Here is a 25,380-nt window from a genome sequence, read left to right on the forward strand (position 1 = left end):
AAGACTTAAAAAATAAAACCTAAGTAAGTGAAGAGATATTCCATGTTCATGAATAGGAATACTCAATATTGCCAAGATGTCAGCTCTTTTCAACTTCATTTATCGATTTAATGCAATTCCAATAAAAATCCTAGGAAGTTATATTGCATATCTTGATAAACTGATTCTAAAATTTATAGGGAGAGGCAGTAGATCCAGAAAAGTCAACACAACATTAAAAGACAAAGTTGAAAGACTGACCCCACTTTACTTCAATACTTACTATGAAGCTATAGGAATCAAAACAGTATGGTATTGGCAAAAAAAAAAAAAAAAAAAAAGACAAATAGTTTAATGGAACAGAATAGAGAACCCAGAATAGATACACATTAATATAGTCAGCTGATTTTTGACAAAGGAGAAAAGACAATACAATGGAGAAAAGATAAACTTTTCAACAAACAGTGCTAGAAGAACTTGACATCCACATCCAATCAAACATGAACCTAGACACAGACCTTACACTCTTCACAAAAAATTATCTCAAAATAAATCACAGACCTAAATGTAAAATGCAAAACTATAACACTCCTAGAAGATCACATATGAGAGTATCTAGATAAACTAGATTTGGCAATTGTTTTTTGGATACAGTATTAAAGGCACAATACATGAAAGGAAGATTTTATAATCTGGACTTTATTAAAATTGAAAAATTCTGCTTTGCAAAGCATATTGTCAAGAGAATAAAGGGAAAAGCCACAGAATGACAGAAAATATTTGCAAAAGACATATCTGATAAAGGATCATTTTTCAAAATATACAGAAAATTCTTAACAATAAGAAAATCGACTGATTAAAAAATGGGCCAAAGACCTTGGCAGACACCTCCCTAAAGAAAATATGAAAATGGCAAATAAGCATATGAAAAATTACTCCACATTAAGTGTCATTAGTGAAGTCCAAACCAAAACAGTGAGTTACCATTACATACTTATTGAAACAGCGCAAATCCAGAACACTGTCAGCACCAAATGATGGAGACCATGTGGAGCAACAGGAACTCTCATTCATTGTTGATGGGAGTACAAAACGGTATAGCCACCTTGGAATACAGTTTGGCAGTTTCTAAGAAAACTAAACATACCCTTCCCATATGACCCACCAACCATGCTTTTTGGTGTTTACACCAACAAGTTGAAAATGTATTTCTATACAAAAGCCTGCACAAAGATGCTTACAACAATTATATCTATAATTGTCAAAAGTTGGAAATGACTAAGATGTCCTTCAAAACGTGACAATGTAATATTATCCAGCTTTGGAAAGAAATGGGCTATCAAGCAATGAAAACACATGAGAAAATTACTAAGTGAAACAAGCCAGTACAAAAGGTATTATTCCAAATATATGACAGTCTAGAAAAGTTAAAACTATGACAATAGTGAAAAGACCAGTGGGACTGGGCGCGGTGGCTCACATCTGTAATCCCAGCACTTTTGGGAGGCTGAGACGGGTGGATCACGAGGTCAGGAGATCAAGACCATCCTGGCTAACATGGTGAAACCCTGTCTTTACTAAAAATACAAAAAATTAGCCGGGCATGGTGGCGGGCGCCTGTAGTACCAGCTACTCGGGAGGCTGAGGCAGGAGAATGGTGTGAACCCAGGCATCGCTTGCAGTCAGCCCAGATAGAGCCATTGCACTCCAGCCTGGGGGACAGAGTGAAACTCCATCTCAAAAATAAATAAATAAATAAATAAATAAATAAATAAATAAATAAAATAAAATAAAAATTTAAAAAATAAAAATAAAAAATACTAGTGGTTGGGGAAAGGGAAGGTCGACTAGAAAGAACACAAATGATTTTTAGGGCAGTAAACCTACTCTGTATGATAATATAACAATGGATACATATCATTATACGTTTGTCTGAATCTATAAAAAGTATAGCATCAAGAATGAACTATAATGTAAACTGTGGACTTTGAATGATAATGATGAGTCAATGTAGCTTTAGGTTTGTCAGTTGTAACAAATGTACCCAATTGTGGGAGAGCTTGATTATGGAGGTAGCTGTGCATGTTTGAAGACAGAGGATACGTAAGAAATCTCTGCTATTTGCTCTCAGTTTTGCTACAAACTTAAAACTGTGAAAATCAGGTCTATTAAAGAAATTGACACACACACACAAATAGAACTAGCATTGATTAATTGGTGGCACAACAATAAACTGACGTTATTAAACTTACATATAGACTATGCCTACATTTCTGCTTCCAGCTGAATTTATACCTAGAGATGCCATATTCCTTGGGATGATGGCACTTTCAATGGAAGGTATTTTATCCATATGGATTCTATAATCATAAAGTAAATCCAGTTGGGCATTGTGGCTCATGCCTGTAATCCCAGGACTTTGGGAGCCTGAGGAGGGCAGATGATTTGAGGTCAGGAGTTAGAGAACAGTCTGGCCAACATGGTCAAACCTGTTTCTACTAAAACTACAAAAATTAGTTGAGTATGGTGTCAGGCACCTGTAATCCCAACTACTTGGGAGGCTGAGGCAGGAGAATCTCTTGAACCCGGGAGGCGGAGGTTGTAATGAGCCAAGATTGTGCCACTGCACTCCAGCCTGGGCAATAGAGTGAGACTCCATCTCAAAAAATAAAAATAAAAAAGTTAAATCTGAGAATATTGTTTTCAAAGCAACAAACATAATTTTACATATTCAATTAGAACAGTCTGTGGGGGTGAATTATGGAGGTCAGTGAAAACAGTATATTCACTAAATTTATAAAGCTATTCACTATTGCAAACAATCCTTTTTTAGCTGCCATTATCTATACACATACCGGCCACTCCCTTGAGCCCTGAGTTGTTCCCCAACCCCTTCCCTCCAAGAAAATGTCTACCGCTGGAGTCAAATAGTCACCCACTGAGAATTCATTCCCCATAGGGTCTTATAGCTATGATTCGAATCTATCTTTTGCAAAACTCACTATTACCTTAGTCTTCTGGTTCATGTAGATGAACTACACAACAATCTACTATTTTTTTTCTTGTGTCAGTAGCTACATTTCTTTAAATGAGTTCTAAAACAGAGCTCTTAATATATAGATTGTATCTACAGCAAATTGTAACTCTATAAATTACCAGTGCCACTGGCACTCCTCAGACACAATAGGAAGCATAATAGGATGGAGACTGGTTCATTTCTTTCAACACTAATTAACATTTGCATGGCAATTTTAGTTTGCTACAGCCATGGCTACACTGGGGATCTGGAGCTACCCCAGTCCCACCACCAACCACGCAGTGTTTCCTGCATTTGAGGGCATTCTACTGAACAACTTATAAAGCTTCACTGAGCCTGCAATCACCACGGACTAGTGGGGCAAATTTCTCTTGGACAAGAGGCCCAGGGCCCATTTTATTCAAAATGATTATTGATGCTCACACCTCCATGCTATGAATCCCTGCCATCATTAGCGAATGAGGAGGGTACAAATTGTGTGCCCTTCTCAACAACATATCCTTACTGAAAAAATATGCCCATAATTTTCCATAATTTGTGGCCCATGACTCAGCAATCCATTCCTCTTCCACCAGTTAAACTCTGCACTTGGCTCAGTGAAATTGCTCATCCACATCCAGCAACACACACTCTGCATTCTCAATCTATTCTTTGACTCTTTCTTTTTTTTCTCCTATTTTAACTAAAACATGAATGTTTCCTGAAAAGTCTCATTTTCCTCTACCTGTCTCAAGAGCTGTTTTTATTTTCTCACTTTCAGCATTGGGAATCTGTCCTCCTGGCTGCTAATGTACATTTTCTCTTGTCTATTGTGAAAAAATCCTGTTCCTTTAAAGTTTATGCCATTCACACAGTGGCAGAGATTTCTAAAAATGTATTTCCTCTGTTCTCTGAGGGCTCCATTTCCCAGACTCTTTTACAGTAAAATGAGGTCATGTGATTTAGCTCTAGCTAATAGAATATTAATCAAAAAGTGATATGAGTTCTTGTAGATCAGTCTTTTAAGAATTGGGTATGCATTGGCTCTGTTCTGCTTCCCAATCTGCTTGCTAGATGCAGACAACAAAGAAACCTGTATAATAATGAAACCATAAGATGGAAGAAGCCTGGATCTCAAATTCACTACTTGGAAAAAGCTAGTCATTTGCTACCTTAAATAGGAAATACATCTACCTTGGACAAGAAAAAGTAGTATCAGGAAACTGCTACTGTCTTTGAGCCATTATAATAACGTGGGCTCTATTTTTTGATGTAGCTGGCATTACCCTTAACTATACTCTTCCTTGTCATCTACTAAATTCCAGTATAGTTTATCTTATTAATGGGAAACTTTGGCACAAAACAAACATTTTTTTTCCTCTCTATCCCAACCCAAGCATTATCATGAGTAACTGGAATATCCATTAGACAACTTATGCAAAACTACGTCCTCTCAGGTCCTTGACCTCTAGTATCAAATTATTCCCCCCTCAACCTCAGTTTGGTAATTTACACTCATAGGAATGCTTTGAATATTGTCATCTCCTATAACTCCTCCATCTTCAAAATCAAAATCAACCAATCTGCCATATAAAATCAACCAATCTGCCATATGACTATAATCTCTCCATCACACCAGCTTGTTCAAGTGCTCTCATGATGATTATTAATTGATTTCATTGAGATGGTCATCTTTCTTTCACTTCCTTCCACAACTATCTCACATTCCATTGTGCTTCATTTGAATAACATCCTAAATTTCATTGGTTTTCTGAGTTTTCATCACATCTATCCAACAAAACCACAAGCCTGCAGGAATTGAGCTGTCTGCCTTTTCTATGGTGTAATAACCAGAGAATGGAGCAATAATGAGTAATACCATACAACTGGAACGTCAATTCCAGTATAAAGATGTTTCACAAATTTCTAATTAACTCTCAACACTTCCAATAACACAACCACCAACTTAACATCTATCTCTCAAATATGTCAAAATCATCCCAAATCAATACTTTTATAAGTATTTGCTGAATGAATGGGTGAATGGATAAATTAATACAAGTAAGTATATAATTATTATCACAATAAACATTCATATATAAAGCAAGTATTCATATCCACATCGTATAAGAGAAAAAATCTGAGTTTAACAGAATCCAAGAAAGCAGATGAACTTTGATTCAAATTTAGATCTTCTCAATTTCCCTAACTCTAAATCCTGAGTGTCTTTCCATCCATATACTACGATGCATATTGAACCTTATGAAATGTTCTTTCTTCATTTAATGTATAACCATAGACTCAGAGAATTACGTCTAATTTTGAATGCAATTGTCTTTGACTATAAAAATAATGCCCATGGAAGGCATTATAATGCTTTAAAACATACACCATTCACTGCAAATACTTTAAAGGAAACATTTCAATTTTGTGAATAAAAATATTTAATAGCCCACACTCCAAATTAAAATTGACATCAAAATGTATCCAAAGGAATCATGTCACAGAAGGAAGGGGACTTAGAAAAAAAATTAAAAATTCACATATAAAAACCATTGTTTTTTATCCTTTATTGAGTGTTTGCATGTTGCAGACATTATGAAGCAATTTATATGTGCAGGAAAATAGAACCTATTATTATCCTTATTTTACAGATATGAAAATTGAGAATTAGAGGAAATAATCAAAGCCAGGAGCCAAATACAACTTCTGTATTATTCCAGACACTGCATTTAACATTAAATTGCCTTTCCAATAAGTAGTTAATTATTTCATTTTGAGTGAAAACTCGACAAGAGTATTTTTTTTCCTACTAATAGCATCTGATAATGAGACATTTCAATTATAATCAGATGGAGAAGGAAAGCACTATGTACATTATACAGCTTAGCATTTCCAGGATATTAAACGAGCAAATTGTTTAGTCTTACCCATGAATTCAATCCCCAAGTGGTCTGCTACACCAAAGTCAGCGTGGAAGGAAGGGGAAGAGAAAAAAAGAGAAAGGTTAGAAAAACCTCTATACATGAAAATCAGTGCTTATAACACTAACCCTCCAAGGCAAGGGATGTGCCTCAATTTTAACCCCTATGTTTGCTTAGAAAAGATACATTACAGATCACCTAGAGTTGCTCTGAACACTGATGGGTATTTCCCCAAAGCCTCTGAGCTATAGCTTAGATTTTAGATGAACTAATATTGCATAAATTAGGAAGAATGCTAAGTATACATTTAGCGAAGAAAGAAAAGAAAAATTGTTATATACCATGAACATCTGGCACTAATATTCTTTTCAGAACCCATAATATTTTATGTGGAATAACTATTTGTTCATCATGAATTTATCTGAACCTCCATAATAAAAATAAAAATAAAACAAAAATAAAAATAGAATTCTTTATTTAGCTAATAAGCTTTTCCGTTTAGAAAATATGCATCTAGTTACCTTGATTTCAAAGCCTTTTGTGTTTGTAAATAGGTCATTTAAAAAGTTTGTTCAGAAAAAAATATATATACATAGCATAAAATTTATCATTAAAACCATGTTTAAACTCAATGTAATTAATTATTAGGTTGGTGCAAAAGTAATTGCGGTTTTTGTCATTACTTTTGTTAACCTGATACATTGACAATGCTGTACAACCACCACCACTTTTTTCCCAAATTCTTCCATCACCCCAATCAGAAACTCTTTGCCCCCAATCCATAATTCCTCATTCATCCCTCCTCCCAGCCCTTGGTAACTTCTAATCCACTTTCTATCCTTATCAATTTGCCTTATGAACTGTTCACATTTACTTATATTAAGAAAGATGGTGACAATATTTCTAAAAAGTAGATGCATTCATTTTTTTCCCTGGCATTTCTTGACTGCTTACTCTGTGGTCATCATACACATGGTGATAGATATCAGGCACACTTTCATGTAAAGAAAGGATTCTTATTCTCAAGTAGCTCAGAAATGAATAAAAGACCATGGAGAAAAAGCTATGGTCATTCTTTGTCATAAGTGCTATAATGGAAAAGCAGAAAATGTGCACTGGATGAAGAGGCCATGGACCCATAAACTTGCTGCTAGGAGGGAGAGAATGTGCAATACAAAGAATAAAGTGTGTACAACCCCATCAAAGAGTGGGCGAATGTTATGAATAGACACTTCTCAAAAGATGACATTTGTGTGGCCAAAAAACATATGAGGAGAAGCTCATCATCACTGGTCATTAGAGAAATGCAAATCAGAACCACAATAAGATACCACCTCATGCCAGTTGGGATGGTGATCATTAAAAAGTCAAGAAACAACAAATGCTGGAGAGGATGTGTAGAAATAGGAACACTTTTACACTGTTGTTGGGAGTGTAATTAGTTCAACCATTGTAGAAGGCAGTGTGGCGATTCCTCAGGGATCTAGAACCAGAAATACCATTTGACTCAGCAATCCCATTATTGGGTATATACCCAAAGGAATATAAATCATTCTGCTATAAAGATACATGCACAGGTATGTTAATTTTGCACTATTTACAATGGCAAAGACTTGGAATCAACCCAAATGCCAATCAATGATAGACTGGATAAAGAAAATGTGGCACATATACACCATAGAATATTATGCAGTCATAAAAAAGAATGAGTTCATATCCTTTGTAGGGACATGGATGAAACTGGAATCCATAATTCTCAGCAAATTAACACAGGAACAGAAAACTGAACACCACATGTTCTCACTCATAAGTGGGAGTTGAACAATGAAAACACATGAACACAGGGAGGGGAACATCACAAACTGGGGCCTGCTGGGGGGTAAGGGGCAAAGGGAGGGAGAGCATGAGGACAAATACATAATGCATGCGGGGCTTAAAACCTATATGACAGGTTGATAGGTGCACCAAACCACAATTGCACATGTATACCTATGTAACAAACCTGCACGTTCTGCACATGTACCCCAGAACTTAAAGTAAAATAAAATAAAATAAAAAAGAATGGAGTTTGTAGAAAAGTTGGCAAGACTATTGTCAGTACTTGTTCAGGTCATTGACTTCTCTGCACGAAAGGTTTTGAGAGCGAATCCCAAGTAAGAGTAGACAAAGAAGTTTATATCAAAGCGAAAGTATTGCAAAATGAGGTGCAACAAACTTCTTTGTCTACTCTTACTTGGGATTCGCTCTCAAAATCTGAGAGGGAGAGTGGGCTGCTCAAAGAGAGAGATAGCCCCTAGTGTCTTGAAGGGAATTTCCTTTATGGAAACTGTACAGACATATTCATAAAATACTGGTGAGGTCAAGGATGTAAAGGTGGATCTGTGGTTAGTACATACACTCAGGATCTACATGCTCTAACACATATCGCATGTATCATTAGCATATAAAATCTCCCTCTAAGGGTGTGTTTTTTGATATTAAAATGAGAAAACTATTACTATAAGCTAAACCTTGAGTCTAGCTACCCGTGTGGGACACTGGAGGAGTCTCTCCCCGTCTCCCAATGCCCAGGAGGCAGAAATTTGTAGCTAATAGCTTCTTGTGCTTTCGGTGCTGATTGATTGGAGACTGGGGAAGTTACATCAGGAATAAGGGACTTTTGTTCTCTTTTCCAAGCCCATACTGAGTATCAGGAACCTGTAACCATCTGGCAGTCTGTTGGTATTCAGTAGGACCGCTTATCTTGCAAAAGAATTAGGTGCTGATACATGACGGTGCAAGGGGAAAGAGACAGCTATAAAAGTGGCCCGTTAGGCTTTACACACAGGACAAGTAAGTATGGGTCCTAACCTTACTTATCCTGCCACAAGATCATGTTTTTATTCTTATGCAAATCGGAAGCTTCATGACTGTAGTACCTAGGACATTGCAGAGAGACTAGAGTTGTTGCATTTAAAATAAGGATTACCTATCATTATACTAAAAATAACATTTTCTAAAGGCTGGGAATAAAAGCTAAACTTTTTCATATAGAGAGAAGAGGAGGTTGCAGGAAGGAAACCAGGAGAGGCAAGTGTATAGAAATCAGGGAGCAGAGGACCTCAAATAGTGGGCCACAGGCGTTCCATGTCATGAGTGGGCAGTTAGAAAGCCTTTAGATTCAGCCTGTTTGAACAAGAACTTTCCGGTGGAGCTGAGATGGCTCAGAATTGGCTGCCTGTCGTCTGTTTTGCTGGCAGATGTAACCCAGACATAGCCTTTCTTTCTTCTTCCATGACCTTCAGTGCTCTGCCTCCGGACGTGACAAGGGATATGGAGCATCCGGCTTTGTGAATCTGTAGATTGTGCTAAGAAATGAGTGGCATGTTGGATTAATGGAGGGCCAATCTGAATGCTTTGAAACCTCAGTACATTTATGACCAGTAGCAGAGACAGAAATCAGAATTTGGAAATTTTTCAAACGCCAAATAGGATAAGTAGAAATCATCTTAAGGGGAAAAAAATCTATCCTCTTTTAACATAACAGAAAAGTTATTCAATTATTAGAGTTGTTAACTTTCAGAAATACTCTCAAGCAAGATGGCATTTATATTTTTGTATTTTAATGGGAAATTATTTATTTTTTTATAGTAGCTTATTCATGGAAACTGACACCACTGAACATACAAATAAAAAGTTAACTCTAACGTAAACTACCTTTCTTTTTCTTTCTCTCTCACTTTCTTTCTCATGCATATACACACACAGACACACACACACACATGCTTCCATTGTTTTATTAAAATGTTAAACACTGTGATCATTATTGCAGGGTTTAAGACAGGATTTGGTTCATATGGAAGAATCAATGAAAATCCATGAAGAACAGATGACAAAAAAGCAATTAATTTTGTCATTTGAGTCATACACAGATCATAAACCACACTATTTCTCATAACCCTTCACTGGCTATTTCTCAAAGCAAACAGTGTGCCCAGGGATATTGATGCCTGCAGGTAAACATCAAGTGAGACAGGGGAAGATAATTAATTAATAGTTTATTCGTTCACTCAGCAAACCACGTGTCAAGTACTGCACAGATATTAGGGTGAAAGAAGAGGCACATAGCTTAAGCAAAAACAGTTTGATTTTATCTATGACATACATATATTTGAACATATAACTTCCTTCCTTTTAACACTTCAAAACTTGTATTTGTAAAATTAGCATCTGTTTTGGAACACTGCCACCTTTGGAGTATACAGTAGTGGGTAACATTTACTGAGCACCTACTGTATACCAGGAACTGCTTTAAATATTATCTCACAGCAATTTATAAGATTGTTGTAATGCTCATTTTACAGGTAAGAAAGGAGGCACAGAGAGGGGAACTTTCTCTAAACCAGCTTGCCCGTAAGTGCTGGGAACATGATGGAGTCTAGGCCAGCTTGGCTTTTAGCTACCAGTTATACTCAAAGTTTACTTATCCCTTTCCTATGAAGAAAAAGCTAATTTTTACAAAATTATCAGGTAATGAGATCTTCAGGGAGGAATTATTTAATCCACTTAAGAGAACAAGTTGTTTTCAAGTATCCTCAGGCAGAGTAGAAGCACCACTTACTTACTTTCTCACCCCTGGTTTATTGATGAAGTGCCAAATATAAGCGAGGTAGCGGGGCGGACAAAGAAAGACAACTGTTATCTGTCTCCAAGGAGTCCAACTGGGAAATCATTAATATTTCTTCATTGGTTACCAGGGAAATTTCTTCACAACGAGCCTGGCCTAGTTGAAGTTACTTGCTTGCACATACAGCAAGCAATATATAAAATGTTGAGTCTGAAAATATGCCCAACAGTGAACCAAATGATCTTACAACTGGCAACATACTTAATAAATGCCAGAAGCCCTGCTGCAGAGCTGAAACATTCTTCAGATTTGAGGACTAGGTACCCGCCTAGTGAGATAAAATGAGTGTTGTTGTTGTTGTTTTTAAAACACTAAAAATTCCTGGAAAACACTAGGAAATTTGAAGCCCACATTTTTTAATTAACAAAAATTATATAAATTTATGGTGTACAACCAGATATTTTTAAATACATATACATTGTGGAATGGCTAAATCAGGTTAATTAACATGTGCACTCACATACTTGTCTTTATGTAGTGAGAACATTTAAAATGTACTCTGTTAGCAAGTACATTGTTATTAACTATAGTTGCCGCATTGTACAATATTTCTCTTGAACGTTTTCTTCTTATCTAACCACTAACTGAAGTTTAAGGCCCGGATGTTTCTAAAGTATTCACAATTCTGTGTGACTCAACAATTCAAAACCTCTTGTTTATATGCTGACACAAAAGGGGCTGCCCCCAGGTGGGCAGGCTGCAACAGAGCAAGCGAAAACATCGTTGACTTGATTCCAATCTCAGGATGCCACCTTCAGCTTGTTACCCGGCCTATGAACAGGAACTCACTGCAATGCAGCCCTGGGACAAAGCAACCCAATGCGGGTTTCAGCATCAGCCCTCTGCTAAAAGTAACGGAGCGAGGTGATTCTGATCATACAAGAGTCCCAAATGTGATCATTTAAACCCTGGTCTATGGGATATGGAAAAGCATGTTCCAGGAAAATATTAATCGGTGTTTTAAAAAGTTAGACTACTGGCCGGGTGTGGTGGCTCACACCTGTGATCCCAGCACTTTGGGAGGCCGAGGCGGGTGGATCATGAGGTCAGGAGATTGAGACCATCCTGGCTAACACAGTGAAACCCCGTCTCTACTAAAAATACAAAAAATTAGCCGGGCGTGGTGGCAGGCGCCTGTAGTCCCAGCTACTCAGGAGGCTGAGGCAGGAGAATGGCTTGAACCTGGGAGGCGGAGCTTGCAGTGAGTGGAGATCGTGCCACTTCACTCCAGCCTGGGCGACAGAGGGAGACTCCATCTCAAAAAAAAAAAAAAAAAAAAAAAAGAAAGAAAGAAAGAAAAAACCAAAACAAACAAAAAAAATTAGGCTACTGCCTTGAGGTTAAATGGGCTTCTCTGCTGCAAGAATCCTCCAATTCCCTCCTAGGTGTGTGGAGAGTCTACGGGCAGTAGTTCAGTGACAGCATTTCCAACTTGATGAAAGCAGTCACGTTCTGATGGAGTGCCCAGTGGAACTAGTGATATAAGGTACCTGCTCTGGGAAATACTTGCCATAGGAGTGTGGAGCAAACCACCCACTCAGTTACAAAACGTGTCAGTCATAAATGCTTTATCTTAATAACTGAACTGAAATCTGTCACTCTGTAGATTCCACCCACAGATCCCTGTCAGGTAACTTTTTCACTGGTGACACTCTAGGTAGAGGTAGTCCATTGCAACCGAGAAGAGTAAATAGGTTTGGTGAGGAAGGCAAGTTGGGTCTTGAACATTTGCTAACCATAACGCCTGAGCTCATCATGCTCTAGTAGTTTCTAAAATCACTGTAAAGAAATGTAATTGTCTCAGGTATCAACAGTGGGTCTGTGTATTCTTCTTGCTCTGAGATGAGAGTATGGACAAGATGCCGAGATGTCCTAGGTTGAGACATTGCCCTGCATGTCCCAGTTTATTACAGCAAAACAGGCAAGCTAGGAAAGGCTGGCGTAGACTTTAAGATTTCTGATTAGGAGGGGAGAAAGGAGTGGGACTGGCTCTGGCTGTAGTTGCTGAGAGAAGCTGCAGGCTAGAAAACAAAACATGGAATCCACAGAATATATACATTTCAAAAAGTTAAAGGGTCAAAGGGCAGGGGAATAGGGTTCGACAAAGGCTTCCAGAGCATAGGGCTGTGTCAACAAGGGAAGTGACACTTGATGGTCACTAAGAGAATATGGCAGCAGGAAGGCATGTGGCAGCCAGATCTGAATGCCTTTGGCCTTAAGTGCCACAGTGGGAAAGGGGCACAGGGAACTGTCAAGAGTGTGAGCACACTCCTGGTGAGCGAGGCAGAAAAGGTCCTTTCTAGGAGCTGTGTTCAATCTTAGAACGTCTGTTCTAAAAGGAAAGCAATATTATCACTTCATCCTTTTTCTAGCATTTTATCCTTAGTGCAAGATTTAGGATGTTAATTACAGGGTTGATTTTAAACTTCATGCTCCCTTTATGAAATTATGCGAAGTCACTAAATACATAATTTCATTTTTATGGGCATGTATATTTAATTTTAGATTTTCACATGTTCACAAATAAAAAGTGGAAGGTAAAAAATCACATTAATCAAAAGAAATGGATACTTCTCTCAATATCTCTTAGAAGTAATTCCTGCTAAGTATTTTATGTTCTTTCTAGTCTTCCTTCCATATATGTAAAATACACTAAATGTCAATTTTACACAAAATCATCCTGTTTTATGTACCTAAATCAGGAGTCTATCTGTGGCCCCTGCAGCTCTATAATCTCAATCTCCCACACTCAGCTTCCATCACATCAGAACTGACAGCTTTTTCCACTGTGGAGAGTAGGTCACGACATTATTACTGTGGTCAGCCTCACACCAGACAGGCCATCAGTCATGCAGGAGGCAAAACCACTTTTCTAGAAAAGCACACAGCCCCAGTCTCCTTTCTCGGGGCTGTGTTACAGAGCATGATCTCTTTATTTTTCTTCCCCAAAGCTCCACTGCTGATACCTGAATTTAATAATCTCTTATCATCCTCTAAATAAGAATGTTGATTTGTATCAAAGGATGGGGAGAAGCAGGCAGCCATGGAGACTGCACCCCATGATGATGTACAGCAAACTCAAGGTGAGCACTCTGCTCTGCAAGGTGAAATAGCATGACAAGGTTTCAACTGAGGTTAAGGAGGGATCATTTGCTTAGGCTGCTCCTCAGAGATGGATTTTGACTAAATAATGGGTAGAAGTTTGCAGTGCAAACATCTTGGCGCATTAGACTGAAATCTTATTCCATGTTTGCAATTACTGATTAAAGGATTTAATAAGAATTACCATTATAGAGAAGAATTCTTCATTCAAAAACAAAATACTTCTTTATTGCTTCTGTCACTAGTGATAGTAACTGCGTACAGTTGAATACACTAGAGTTCCTGCTCTTGAGACTCCATGTGTCCCTCAGGATCTTCTCATGTTTAATCAACTTTCTAAAATTCTTATATTTTGTCACTGGGCACTTCTACACATATCCTTTTCTTTTCTTTCTTTCTTTCTTTCTTTCTTTCTTTCTTTCTTTCTTTCTGTCTTTCTTTCTTTCTTTCTTTCTTGCTTGCTTGCTTGCTTGCTTGCTTTTTTTTTTTTTTTGAGACAGAGTCTCACTCTGTCTTCCAGGCTGAAGTGCAATGGCACAATCTCAACTCACTGCATTCTCTGCCTCCCAGGTTTAGGGGATTCTCCTGCCTCAGCCTCCCAAGTAGCTGGGATTACAGGCACGTGCCACCACGCCCAGCTAATGTTTGTATTTTTAGTAGAGACAGCATTTTAGTAGAGACAGCATTTTGTCAGGCTGGTCTCAAACTCCTGGCCTTAAGTGATCTGCCAGCCTTGGCCTCCCAAAGTGCTGGGATTACAGGTGTGAGCCACTGTGCCCAGCCCACATATCTTTTTATCTATTTTTTAAAATTAGACTGTAAAGTAGTGCAACTGAGCCCCATTGAACAATTAAAAAAAAGAAGCTTCTCTGAAAAACTGAAGGGCATATTTGTAGATTTCTAGATTCCTAGGATGGGAAAAAAATCTGAAATCCCAGGACTGAAGGGTAGTTGTTTCTTTTTCTCACTCTTTCATCACTCCACCCTATCACAGAGTCTGACATTTTGTGGACACTCAGTATGCATTTATTGCATGAGTAAAAATGCCATCTGGTTAAGCTCTCAGCATGTGACATCTATATGTCTTTCAGAGCATATCCAGCCTATTCTCTGTCACTTCTGAATTTTTGATGATTCCAAGCAACATGACACCTCTGGTGGCAACTCATTCAATATTGAAAAACAATATCCACAAATGTTTCCAGAAAACTTCCCCAAATCAAAGTACATTCAAATGCTACTCACTTGAATCTATAATTCTGGAATCCCAAAAACACTAGATTATTCTCCAAGAAGGTCCAACTGATGGCTGTCTTTGTTATGTAATTTTTGTATATAATTTAGGATTCACTGGAGTAAGTGGTCCACCATCAGAAAAAATTTAAATTTTCCATGGTGACTAAAATGCTATTATTTATGCTATTTAAGACTTGTTCCCCTTAGCAACGTCAATTTAATCAATCTTTGTAATAGTTGCCACATGTTCTGTTTTTTTTCTATCTTTTCAGCTTCAATCTTTATAAGTATCAATGAAGGCACACAGCTGGACATGGTGGTTCACACCTGTAATCTTAGCACTTTGAGGGGCCAAGGAAGGCAAATCACTTGAGCCCAGGAGTTTGAGACCTGCCTGGACAACATAAATAAACTCCATCTCTACAAAAATAGAAAAATCAGTCAGGCATGGTGGTGTGTGCTTATAGTCCCAGCTACCAGGAAGGCTGAGGTGGAAGGATGGCTTGAGCCTGCGAAGTCGAGGTTGCAGTGAGCCCAGATAGTGCCACTGCCCTCCAGCCTGGGCAACAGAGTGACATTGTCTCTTTTAAAAAAAAAAGACATACAGTAGAGTTTACCATTAATAGATGGAAGGGTTAGAATAAAATAGGGGAAAGTCTACTCAAAAAAGAGAAAGAAATGAAAGGAAAGAAAGAAGGATTACATGGCCAACCGCCATGTGTTCACATATGTGTTTGCAGTTTTCATACTAATGATTGACGCCTTCGTTCACAAATTGTTTTAATACCATGCTTTTATTCACACTTCTAAATTCAAATTGCAATATCGTCATGATGAACACTAGTTCACAAAATGATAGACATATTTTAAGAAACATTGCTCTGAGCTGCACTCCACTAAAGAAAAACCAAAGACAACTCACCCCCACTTCCCATCATGGATGACACCTTGTGACATGAAGATGCTAGAAGAGGAACCCCCTGCTGCCCATCTGTCTAAGACAGAGGAACCAAACAGAAAGGCTACCCAAGGGGTCCAGGTAGAGTATTCTTAGTCCTGGACCAACTGCTCAAGATATTTATCTAGAGCAGCCAAATACTGTAATGTAGTGGATATGGTAGAAAGTCTCTTTACTGATGACTTAAGAAAAGAGAAGGTCCATGGTGAGAATGCAGTGAAAATAATTCATTCTAACAAGGCAAGTTGAGGCCCTAACCAGGAGGAGGTACTCTTAGGTTAGGACTCAGGAAATTAGGCAGCAACTGATACCATCAAGAAATTGTGTGAGGTAAGACAAGATGAACGCATATTTTTTTAAAAAAATTATTTTGTTAACTGCTCTTCAAGTTAGGCTTATATTTAGTGGCAAGGCACTGTAGCTTCTGAAGTCGGGCTTGTCCATCGTTAAAGCCTGCTTGGCTTTGTTTACTGTATTTTGTTTCATACAATGGTATGTGCTTATGTGGAAAAGATCATTCTTCAAATGCAGTAGGTATCTGGCTATTTAAAGTTCTCTCATAGGAAATCACCGGAAGATTAAAAAACAGAAAACAAAGCACAGCCTTTTCTCCCCTTTCCCCCAAAACTCCAAGCATTCTGTTCTGCTCATACTCCCCGAAATAGACCCCTATACACAACACACATCATCTTTTTGTTCCTGCCATTCCATTAGCTTAAATATCTTTCCTGATGAACTCCCAAGTCTTCCTCTAAATAACTCTTCCCATCTTTCAAGGTCTAATTCCTCTGGAAGCTATCTCTGATTTCCTGAAATAATGTTACCTGCTGTACTTTTCTATGAGTGATGATGGGATCTCCATTTAGCATGTAGAATTATTATGCCTTGGATTATAACTAGTAGTGATATATCTATATCACAATTAATTAGGTGAACTGTGATTTTCTTCCACTTCTAGTGCCTCTCCAATAGCATATGGCAAGTGAATGCTTATTGAATCTTTTTGCATAATCCCACCAATTTTCTGTCTCATTGTAGGTATACTTTTGGGAAGTATAAATCTCAACAAAATTGGCATAGAAGGGACATTCCTCGAAGTCATAAAAGCCATCCATGGCAAACCCACAGCCAGCTTCATACTGAATGGGGAAAAGTTGAAAGCATTCCCCCTGAGACAAGGATGCACACTCTCACCACTTCTATTCAACAAAGTATGGGAAGTTCTAACCAGAGCAATCAGACAAGAGAAAGAAATAAAGGGCACCGACATTAGCAAAGAGGAAGCCAAACTGTTGCTGTTCGCCAATAATATGACTGTATACCTAGAAAACCCTAAAAATGCATCCAAAGAGCGCCTAGAACTGATAAATAAATTTAGCAAAGTTTCAGGATACAAAATTAATGTACACAAATTAGTAGCACTGCTATACACCAACAGCAATCAAGCTGACAATCAAATAAAAAACTCAACCCCTTTTACAATAGCCACAAAAATAAAAAAATTAAAATAAAAAAATTAAAAATAAATAAAAATAAATAAATAACTAAGATACTTAGGAATATACCTAACCAAGGAGATGAAAGACCTCTACAAGGAAAACTACAAAACACTGCTGAAAGAAATTGTAGATGACACAAACAAATGGAAACACATCCCATGCTCATGGATGGGTAGAATCAATATTGTGAAAATGACCATACTGCCAAAAGCAATCTACAAATACAATGCAATTCCTGTCACAATATCACCATCATTCTTCACAGAACTAGAAAAAACAATCCTAAAATTCATATGAAACCAAAAAAGAGCCCACATAGCCAAAGCAATACTAAGCAAAAACTTTATACTAATTTCTACTAATGCTTTCATTCAGGCCATCTTTGGCGCCATAATTTTCCAGATTTTCTGGGCATTTCCAAAAGACGTCCATTAACATACACACATACACACACTCCATATTTGGAATTATATAATTTATTGCTCATTGAATTGCAAATCACCTACAGTGGGGTTGGGGAAGGTAAAAATCCTTCCTTACCCTATTCTAACACCTCAGTCAAACCAGGCCATCATGCAAGTGACTACTCCAATAAAAAGATATTTTAAACATCTTCTTTTAAAAAGAAAAAAATCAGGGAGGGTTGACTGCAATGGAGGAAACTATGATCTAATAATTAGTTGGGAACTCAGTTGAATCCAGGCATTTTAAAGTCTTACCCTCATGCTCCCACTACCTTCTTCTCTAGTCTTGATAACTTTCTATATGTATTTTCAAGATATTTGACTGGAAATAATTACTCCACTTGGCACCCTATTAGTGTGATAACCTTTTCAATGTGGTCTGCTGAAGTCAGAAGCTAAGTATGGATGAATTTAGAAATTTCCAATTTTACATCACTTAGCCATTACCAAGGCAAACGAATAGAATCTACAACATCCTTCCTTGAAACTACCATCTACGTATTATAGGTTTGGGAATCTGAATGACATCCTCCTGCCTTATCCTCATAGCATCCGTGCTAGTGATGGTATTTTATAGATGAGAAAACCGAATTTCCGAGAGGTGAGCTAATTTTCTTTCTTTTCTTGCATTTTATTTTATTATTATTAATTTTTAAAGTTTACTTTAAGTTCTGGCATACATGTGCTGAATGTGCAGGCTTGTTGCATAGGTTTACATGTGCCATGGTGGTTTGCTGCACCTGTCAACCTGTCATCTAGGTTTTAAGCTCCATGTGCATTAGGTATTTGTCCTACTGTTCTCCCTCTCCTTTACCCCCAAGTCCCTGACAGGCCCTGGTGTGTGATGTTTCCTTCTCTGTGTCCATGTGTTCTCATTGTTCCACTCCCACTTATGAGTGCTAATTTTCTTAAGATACAGAATGGCGTAAACCCGGGAGGCGGAGCTTGCAGTGAGCTGAGATCCGGCCACTGCACTCCAACCCGGGCGACAGAGCGAGACTCTGTCTCAAAAAAAAAAAAAAAAAAAAAAAAAAAAAAAAAAAAAAAAAACAAACAAACAAAAAAAAAAAACAAACAAAAAAAACAAAACAAAACAAAAAACAAAAAAAAAACAAAGTGTCTTACTTTGTTAAAGCACGCAGGCTTCACCCGTAGACAACTTTCCACCTCGTTTAGTGTTCCCTGTCGATCAGTGATGCTGCAGCCCTATCCTGCTTCTCCAGTGCTATCCCCACATTCCCTTTCCAATTCCAAAGTCCCACCTTGCTCGTACGCAGTCTGGTAAGCTTCATTTGTATCGACTCACTTCAAGTAAAACCAGTCCTGGAATGCTTATCTTTTCCTACAGAGGATCACTACTACAAATGGTCTTAGTGGAATGTTTTACATCTATATACTCTGAGTTTCATCACCCTCCACTCTAATTATTATAGTCATTAGTTTGCTTGCCCATCTCCAAGTGACTGTAAGCAATTTAATTAAATGATTTTCTTAATTTTTCTTTATATCATAGATTTTAGGACAATTCCTGGCACAGATCAAGCATATGAACAAATTAAAAAGGAAAAAAAAAAAAAAACCCTAAATAGCTTCATGGACTTTTGAACTTTTGTTCAACGTGATCTCTCTTATTTGTAGTTCCTTCTCTCCTGTATCCCTTCTTCCATTGCCTTAGGGAAGGGAGATCTTGGCAATAAAAAGAGAGAGAAAAATATTTGAGGTTATCCAATCCTTAGCCCAGAAGAAATAAAGGTACAGAAGGTACAGAATAGATTTCATGGTATAGACAAAGGACCAGATGTCCTCTGCAGATTAATACACTAAAGATTTTCTCGGTGAAGGTAACAAATGGAAAAAAATCCAAAATGTCTGGGAGAAGACCTTCAGCAATAAATATGTACACTGCTGCTGCTAAGCCATGCATTTCTTTCCCTGCCTCCTACTCCAATGAGAGAAAATAAAACAAGAATCGTCAAAGCCACAGAGAGTCTGCCCAACCCCCAAGCTCCGTGTCCTCGAAGAGCACCAATGCTTAGGCCCTGCATAAGTCACGCCTATTCCCAGTTTGATGCAAACCCCAGGAAGGTGGAATTAGATAAACAAACTGTATCTACACTTTTCTCTAAGCCAGTGAAATGTAACTTTAAATAGAAATTTAGGAAATTGAAATAATAAAAAATCATAATACAGCTTAAGTTTTTAAGGCTTAATCAAGGCACTCACTCTATTAACTTTACATGACTTAACTCACGGAAAACCTACAGCAACGTTATAAAGTGCGTTCTATTTTTATTCCCATTTTAGAGATGCAGCTGAAGCATGGGTTAACTAATTTCTTCAACTTGTAACAAAAAGTGCTGGGATTCAAACTCAGGTGATAAGCTTCGAGTTTTTACCCTTTGAATTCAGTACAGCTCTGGCCAATTACCACATATCCACCCCACATTTTGTAGACTGAGATTTGTTCCTGCTGCAAAATTAGGAAGATATTTAATTCACTTACTGTATTTCAAAATTAGATACAATCTCACTGAACTCAATGTTTTCTCGTTATCTTTACGTTTTACTTTATTTTAAACTTCTCTTTTTTGAAATTGGCATTTTTGTTGCTCTTAAAAAATTTGGAGTCTAAAATAAGGTAATTTGTATGGCAACTAAACAAAATATTTAAACAGCTAGGTGCAAATAATTTTTCAACCAATTTTTAAGCTTTCATGCTGTTAAGCACTTACTATTGGATCATTCTTGCTACCAGCATTTGATATTATTAAGCCGAACAATTTTATTTGGTGTCAATTCAGTTCAAATTTTTGTTTTAAGTAATTTTTCTTTTTTCAGGTTGATAGATGGATGGTGAATCCAAGATGAGTTCAAAACTGTAGGAGATTTAAATAAAACCTTTCCCCCATTGTTCAAATTGAGCTTTTGCTAGAGGTAACAAAATTCATTTGCTCATTGCAGGGACCAAAGGTGACAGCAGCGTGCTGGGGACCAGAAATGTCAATCAAAGATATGAGTGGGAGGAGTGAATCTTGTAATGACTGATAGCCTCATTGCCCTGGATAACTGCACGGCTACAGCAAGACAAATTCTCTTCTGTACCAACTTCATCTGTTCCTTCCAGTGCTAATATTCAATGCCCCCTCTAAGGTTCTTCTCCTAAGTGCAAACTCCTTGAAGCATCCTCTAGAAAACTTGTCTCTATTCCTCTGTCCAGTACTTCTTTGTATATGCAATGCTTTGTTAACTGTTCACTTAGCCCCTCATGTCTTCCACCAACAAGCTGGTTCAAGTCAACCACTTCTCTCACCTGGATGGTTTTACTACAGAAGCCTCCTCCCTGATTTCTCTGCTTCCACCTTTGCTCCCTACCTACAGTCTCTTTCCACGCAGCCCAGAGAGATCCCTTTAACACTTAAATCAGATCACACTATCCCTTTGCTTGAACACCCCCTCCCATGGCATCTCATCCTCAGAACAGAAGCCAAAGTCACTGTCAGAATCTAAAATGTACCTGTACAATCTATGCCTCTCTGAACTCTCTGACCACACTCCTCCTACCATTCCCCTCTCCCTTACTCCATCCAATTCAGTCCCATTAACCTCATAGCAGTTCTTCTAACCAAAACGCATTCTTCTTCCTCACAGACATGGGTTGGCTGTTGTACCTGCCTGTAATGCTCTTCTTTCAGACATTTACAAAGCTCAACCTTTCATCTTCTTTCACTCCTGATGGCATCTTATCAGCGGTCATATCCTATAAAGCAGCACTTCCTATCCTCCTCACCCTTCTTTTCTTTACTCCTAACAATTTACTACCATATAAAGAATAACCGTGTCTCTCTGGTAATTTTCTAGTTCCTTTTCTGCTCCACACTAGAGTGTAAAGCTCTGTGAGGCAGGGGCTTCACCATGTGTTAATTATCTAGGGCTTCCATAACAAAGCACCAGAAAGTAGAGGGCTTAAACAAAAGTAATGCATCCTCTCCCAGTTCTGGAGGGTGGAAGTCTGAAATCAAGGTGTCAGCAGTGGTGTTTGTTCCATCTCAGGATTGTGAGGCAGAATCTGTCCTATGCCACTCTCCTAGCTTCTGATGGTTTGCTGGCAATCTTTCCTGTTCCTTGGCTTGTAGGAGCATTGCCCTGATCTCTCTCTTCATCTTTACATGGTGTTCTCCCTGTGTGCATGTCTGTGTCCAAATTTCCCCTTTTGTTAAGGATATCAGTTATATTTGATTAGCACCCATGCTAAATATCCCATTGTAACTTGATTACCTGTTGAAAGACCCCCATCTCTAAATAAGATAATTGGAGTTACCGGTATTAGGACTTGTATTAGTCCGTCCTCACGCTGCTAATAAAGATATAACCAAGAATGGGTAATTTATAAAGAAAAAGAGACTTAATGGACTCAGAGTTCCACATGGCTAGGAAGGCCTCACGATCATGGCAGAAGGCAAAGGAGGAACAAAGGCACATCTTACATAGCGGCAGGCAAGAGAACATGTGCAGGGGAACCACCCTTTATAAAACCCTCACATCTCATGGGACTTATTCACTATCATGAGAACAGCATGGGAAAACCCACCCCCATGATTCAATTGTCTCCCCCTGGGTCCCTCCCACCACGATATGTGGGGATTATGGGAACTACAGTTCAGGATGAAATTTGGGTGGGGAGACAGCCAAACCATATCATTCTGCCTCCCACCCTTCCCAAATCTCATGTCCTCATAATTCATAACACAAGCATGCCCTTCCGACAGTCTCCCAAAGTCTTTACTCATTTCAGCATTAACTCAAAAGTGCACAGTCCAAAGTCCCATCTGAGACAAGGCAAGTCCCTTCCGCCTATAAGCCTGTAAAATCAAAAGCAAGTTAGTTACTTCCTAGACACAATGTGGGTACAGGCATTGGGTAAATACACCCCTTCCAAATGAGAGAAATTGACCAAAATGAAGGGGCTACAGGCCCCACGCAAGTCCAAAATCCAGAAGGGCAGTCAAATCATAAAGCTCCAAAATGATCTCATTTGAACCCATGTCTCACATCTGGGTCACCTTGATGCAAGAGTTGGGTTCCCATGGTCTTGGGCAGGACGTAACATATAAATCTTTAGAAGACAAAATTTAAGCCACCAGGATGTGTCTGTGTTGTTTTATTCATTGTATCTATGACATCCAACACAATGTCTGGTATAAAGTAGGTTCTCAACAAATATTTTTTACTGACTCAATGAAATTCATCATATTGAAATGCAGCAAAGGCCAATTTAGCCATTCACACATTTCCAGCTCCCTGTGACCTTTGTGTCAAACTCACGACTCTAATGCAAACTACTCCTTTTACTGCCATGCTTTTTTCTCTGCATATATGTTTATCTGTTATCGCCAAATAAAATCAAATTTTAATTATTTAAATTTAGCAAATATTTACTCAATGACTACTCTATAACATGCTCTGTGAACCCTTGTGAGGATATTAGAATAAATAAAATTTTAAAACCTTGTCAAATTCTGTGAGCTCAAAATACAATTTCAAAATCCAAATTTAGCCAGCATCTCAAGGTTTCTATTGATACAACCCTGTACTAAGAACTGGGAATGCAAAAGTGTTGAAGATATCGTTGGTGCCCTAAATAAGTTTTCAGTCTCGGATAAGGAAATGCAATGCCCACCATCAAAAGTATAGAACCTTCTGACTGAAGTATTCATGATATACACATTTTTCTGAAAATTACCATCTGAAAATATTTGGCTTGATGGTACCTAAAGGAACGTGATACAGTGGGAAAAGATACTAGCATTTAATTGTATGGGGTTTCATACCAGACTGTACAAAAGATATTAGCATTTAAATATATGGGCTTTCATACCAGACTGTACCTTTCAGTAACCATGTTTGACCATAAGTAAGTTACTTAATATTTCTGTTTCAGTTCCTCATCTATTGAAGAAATGAAATGCATATGATTTATAAAACAATTAAATTAGATAATATATCTAATTTTGTAGACACTGCTATTTGCCTACTTGATATCTACTCTCCACTGTACCATATCTATTCAAAGTGTCAATGTAGCCAACTAAAATCCTGAATTTTGCAGCCTTCCTTGTGCCATTTAAGGTGGTCATGTGACACAGTGCTGTTTTATAAGACTGGAGGAGATAATTTCCTAATGGGGCTTTCAGCAAAGCTCTTTCTAAGGGGACAGATTTAATTGCCACATGCCATTTGCTGGGTGCCCCCTTTCTTCAGCCTGGAGGATGGACAGAGCAGCCTTCCTGCAATTTGAAGGCAGCTGCATGAGTTTGGAAAGCCACATGCTACAATGGTAGATGAGAAGAACTTAAGGAACTGGATCTCTGACGAGTCTGCAGTGCTGTAACAGCCCCAGACTCCTACACCTCTGTACTTCTCACAACTTCAGAAAAATAAAACCCACAATTTACTCAAATCATGATTTCATTGGGTTTTCTGGCTCTTGCAGTCCAACATTATCTTTTTTTTTTTTTTTTTTTTTTTCCTGAGATGGAGTCTCCCTATGTTGCCCAGGCTGGAGTGCAGTGGCGCGATAAGCTCCGCCTCCCGGGTTCACGCCATTCTCCTGCCTCAGCCTCCCGAGTAGCTGGGACTACAGGCACCCACCACCCTCCCAGCTAATTTTTTGTATTTTTAGTAGAGACGGGGTTTCACCGTGTTAGCCAGGATGGTCTCAATCTCCTGACCTCCTAATCCGCCCGCCTCGGCCTCCCAAAGTGCTGGGATTACAGGCGTGAGCCACCATGCCTGGCCCAGCCCAACATTATCTTAATTGATAAAAGTACAAGCACAATATCGCTCATAGTAGATATGTATTTTGCATATTCTATGTGGTTCTGTTTGCATCACAACTCCAAAACCAAACTACTGCAGAATTTATGTAATGAGAACTTTAGATGTACATTGTTTTTATAAGCGGATATCCTTTTCCTAGAAATGAAGTATTTAGAAGTTATTATACCCCATTATACGCAACTCTTACAATCATGTATTTGTTTTATTATCTTCATATTGTACACATACACCATCTTGGCATTACTCTCAAAATCTTCCATTTGTGCTGATTGTTCTGCTTTTTCAAGCAGAGAATCTTCTACCTTTGAATTTTTAGCAGTCCTTCATAAATGAACATTAAACAGCTTTTTTCTTTGAATTCTATTTGATACTGAAAAATAATCATCATTCAGGGATCCCTTAAAGTAAGCTCTATTTGTTTCATACAAATGCATTTTTTAAAATGCATTTTAATAAGTCTGTAGAGAGCAGCAGCATCATCTGCTATTATAATTCCCCAAATTTCAGAATGCTGAAATCAAATACTCTCTTAGCATTGCAGGTTGTATTATTTTCTCTTCCAGGGAGGTTTCAAGTCTCTTTTCTTCTGAATCTTGTGCCAAGCTTGTTTGCTATCTCTTTTTCTCTTGTAGCCAAAATCCGCTGGTTAAAAAAAAGCCTCGTGAGTGTTCTGCTCAATACAGAGTATTCATTTAGAGC

At 38.1% G+C, this 25,380-nt stretch overlaps 1 protein-coding gene across 16 annotated transcripts in view; it reads right to left on the bottom strand.

Moving 5' to 3' along the window:
- NRG3 (neuregulin 3) overlaps nt 1-25,380 on the bottom strand; it is a 1,130,076-nt gene that overhangs the window by 116,473 nt on the left and 988,223 nt on the right. For 10 of the 16 annotated variants that reach the window (XM_007962754.3, XM_007962757.3, XM_007962752.3 and 7 more), the window contains one exon: nt 5,926-5,952. In XM_007962754.3, coding sequence (XP_007960945.3) covers nt 5,926-5,952 — 27 coding nt within the window. The remainder of the gene's footprint in view (nt 1-5,925; nt 5,953-25,380) is intronic. The other 6 variants (XM_038010331.2, XM_007962758.3, XM_038010332.2 and 3 more) reach the window with 1 other exon arrangement.

Source organism: Chlorocebus sabaeus, chromosome 9 (assembly GCF_047675955.1).
Source record: "Chlorocebus sabaeus isolate Y175 chromosome 9, mChlSab1.0.hap1, whole genome shotgun sequence".
Classification (NCBI taxonomy): Eukaryota; Metazoa; Chordata; class Mammalia; order Primates; family Cercopithecidae; genus Chlorocebus; species Chlorocebus sabaeus.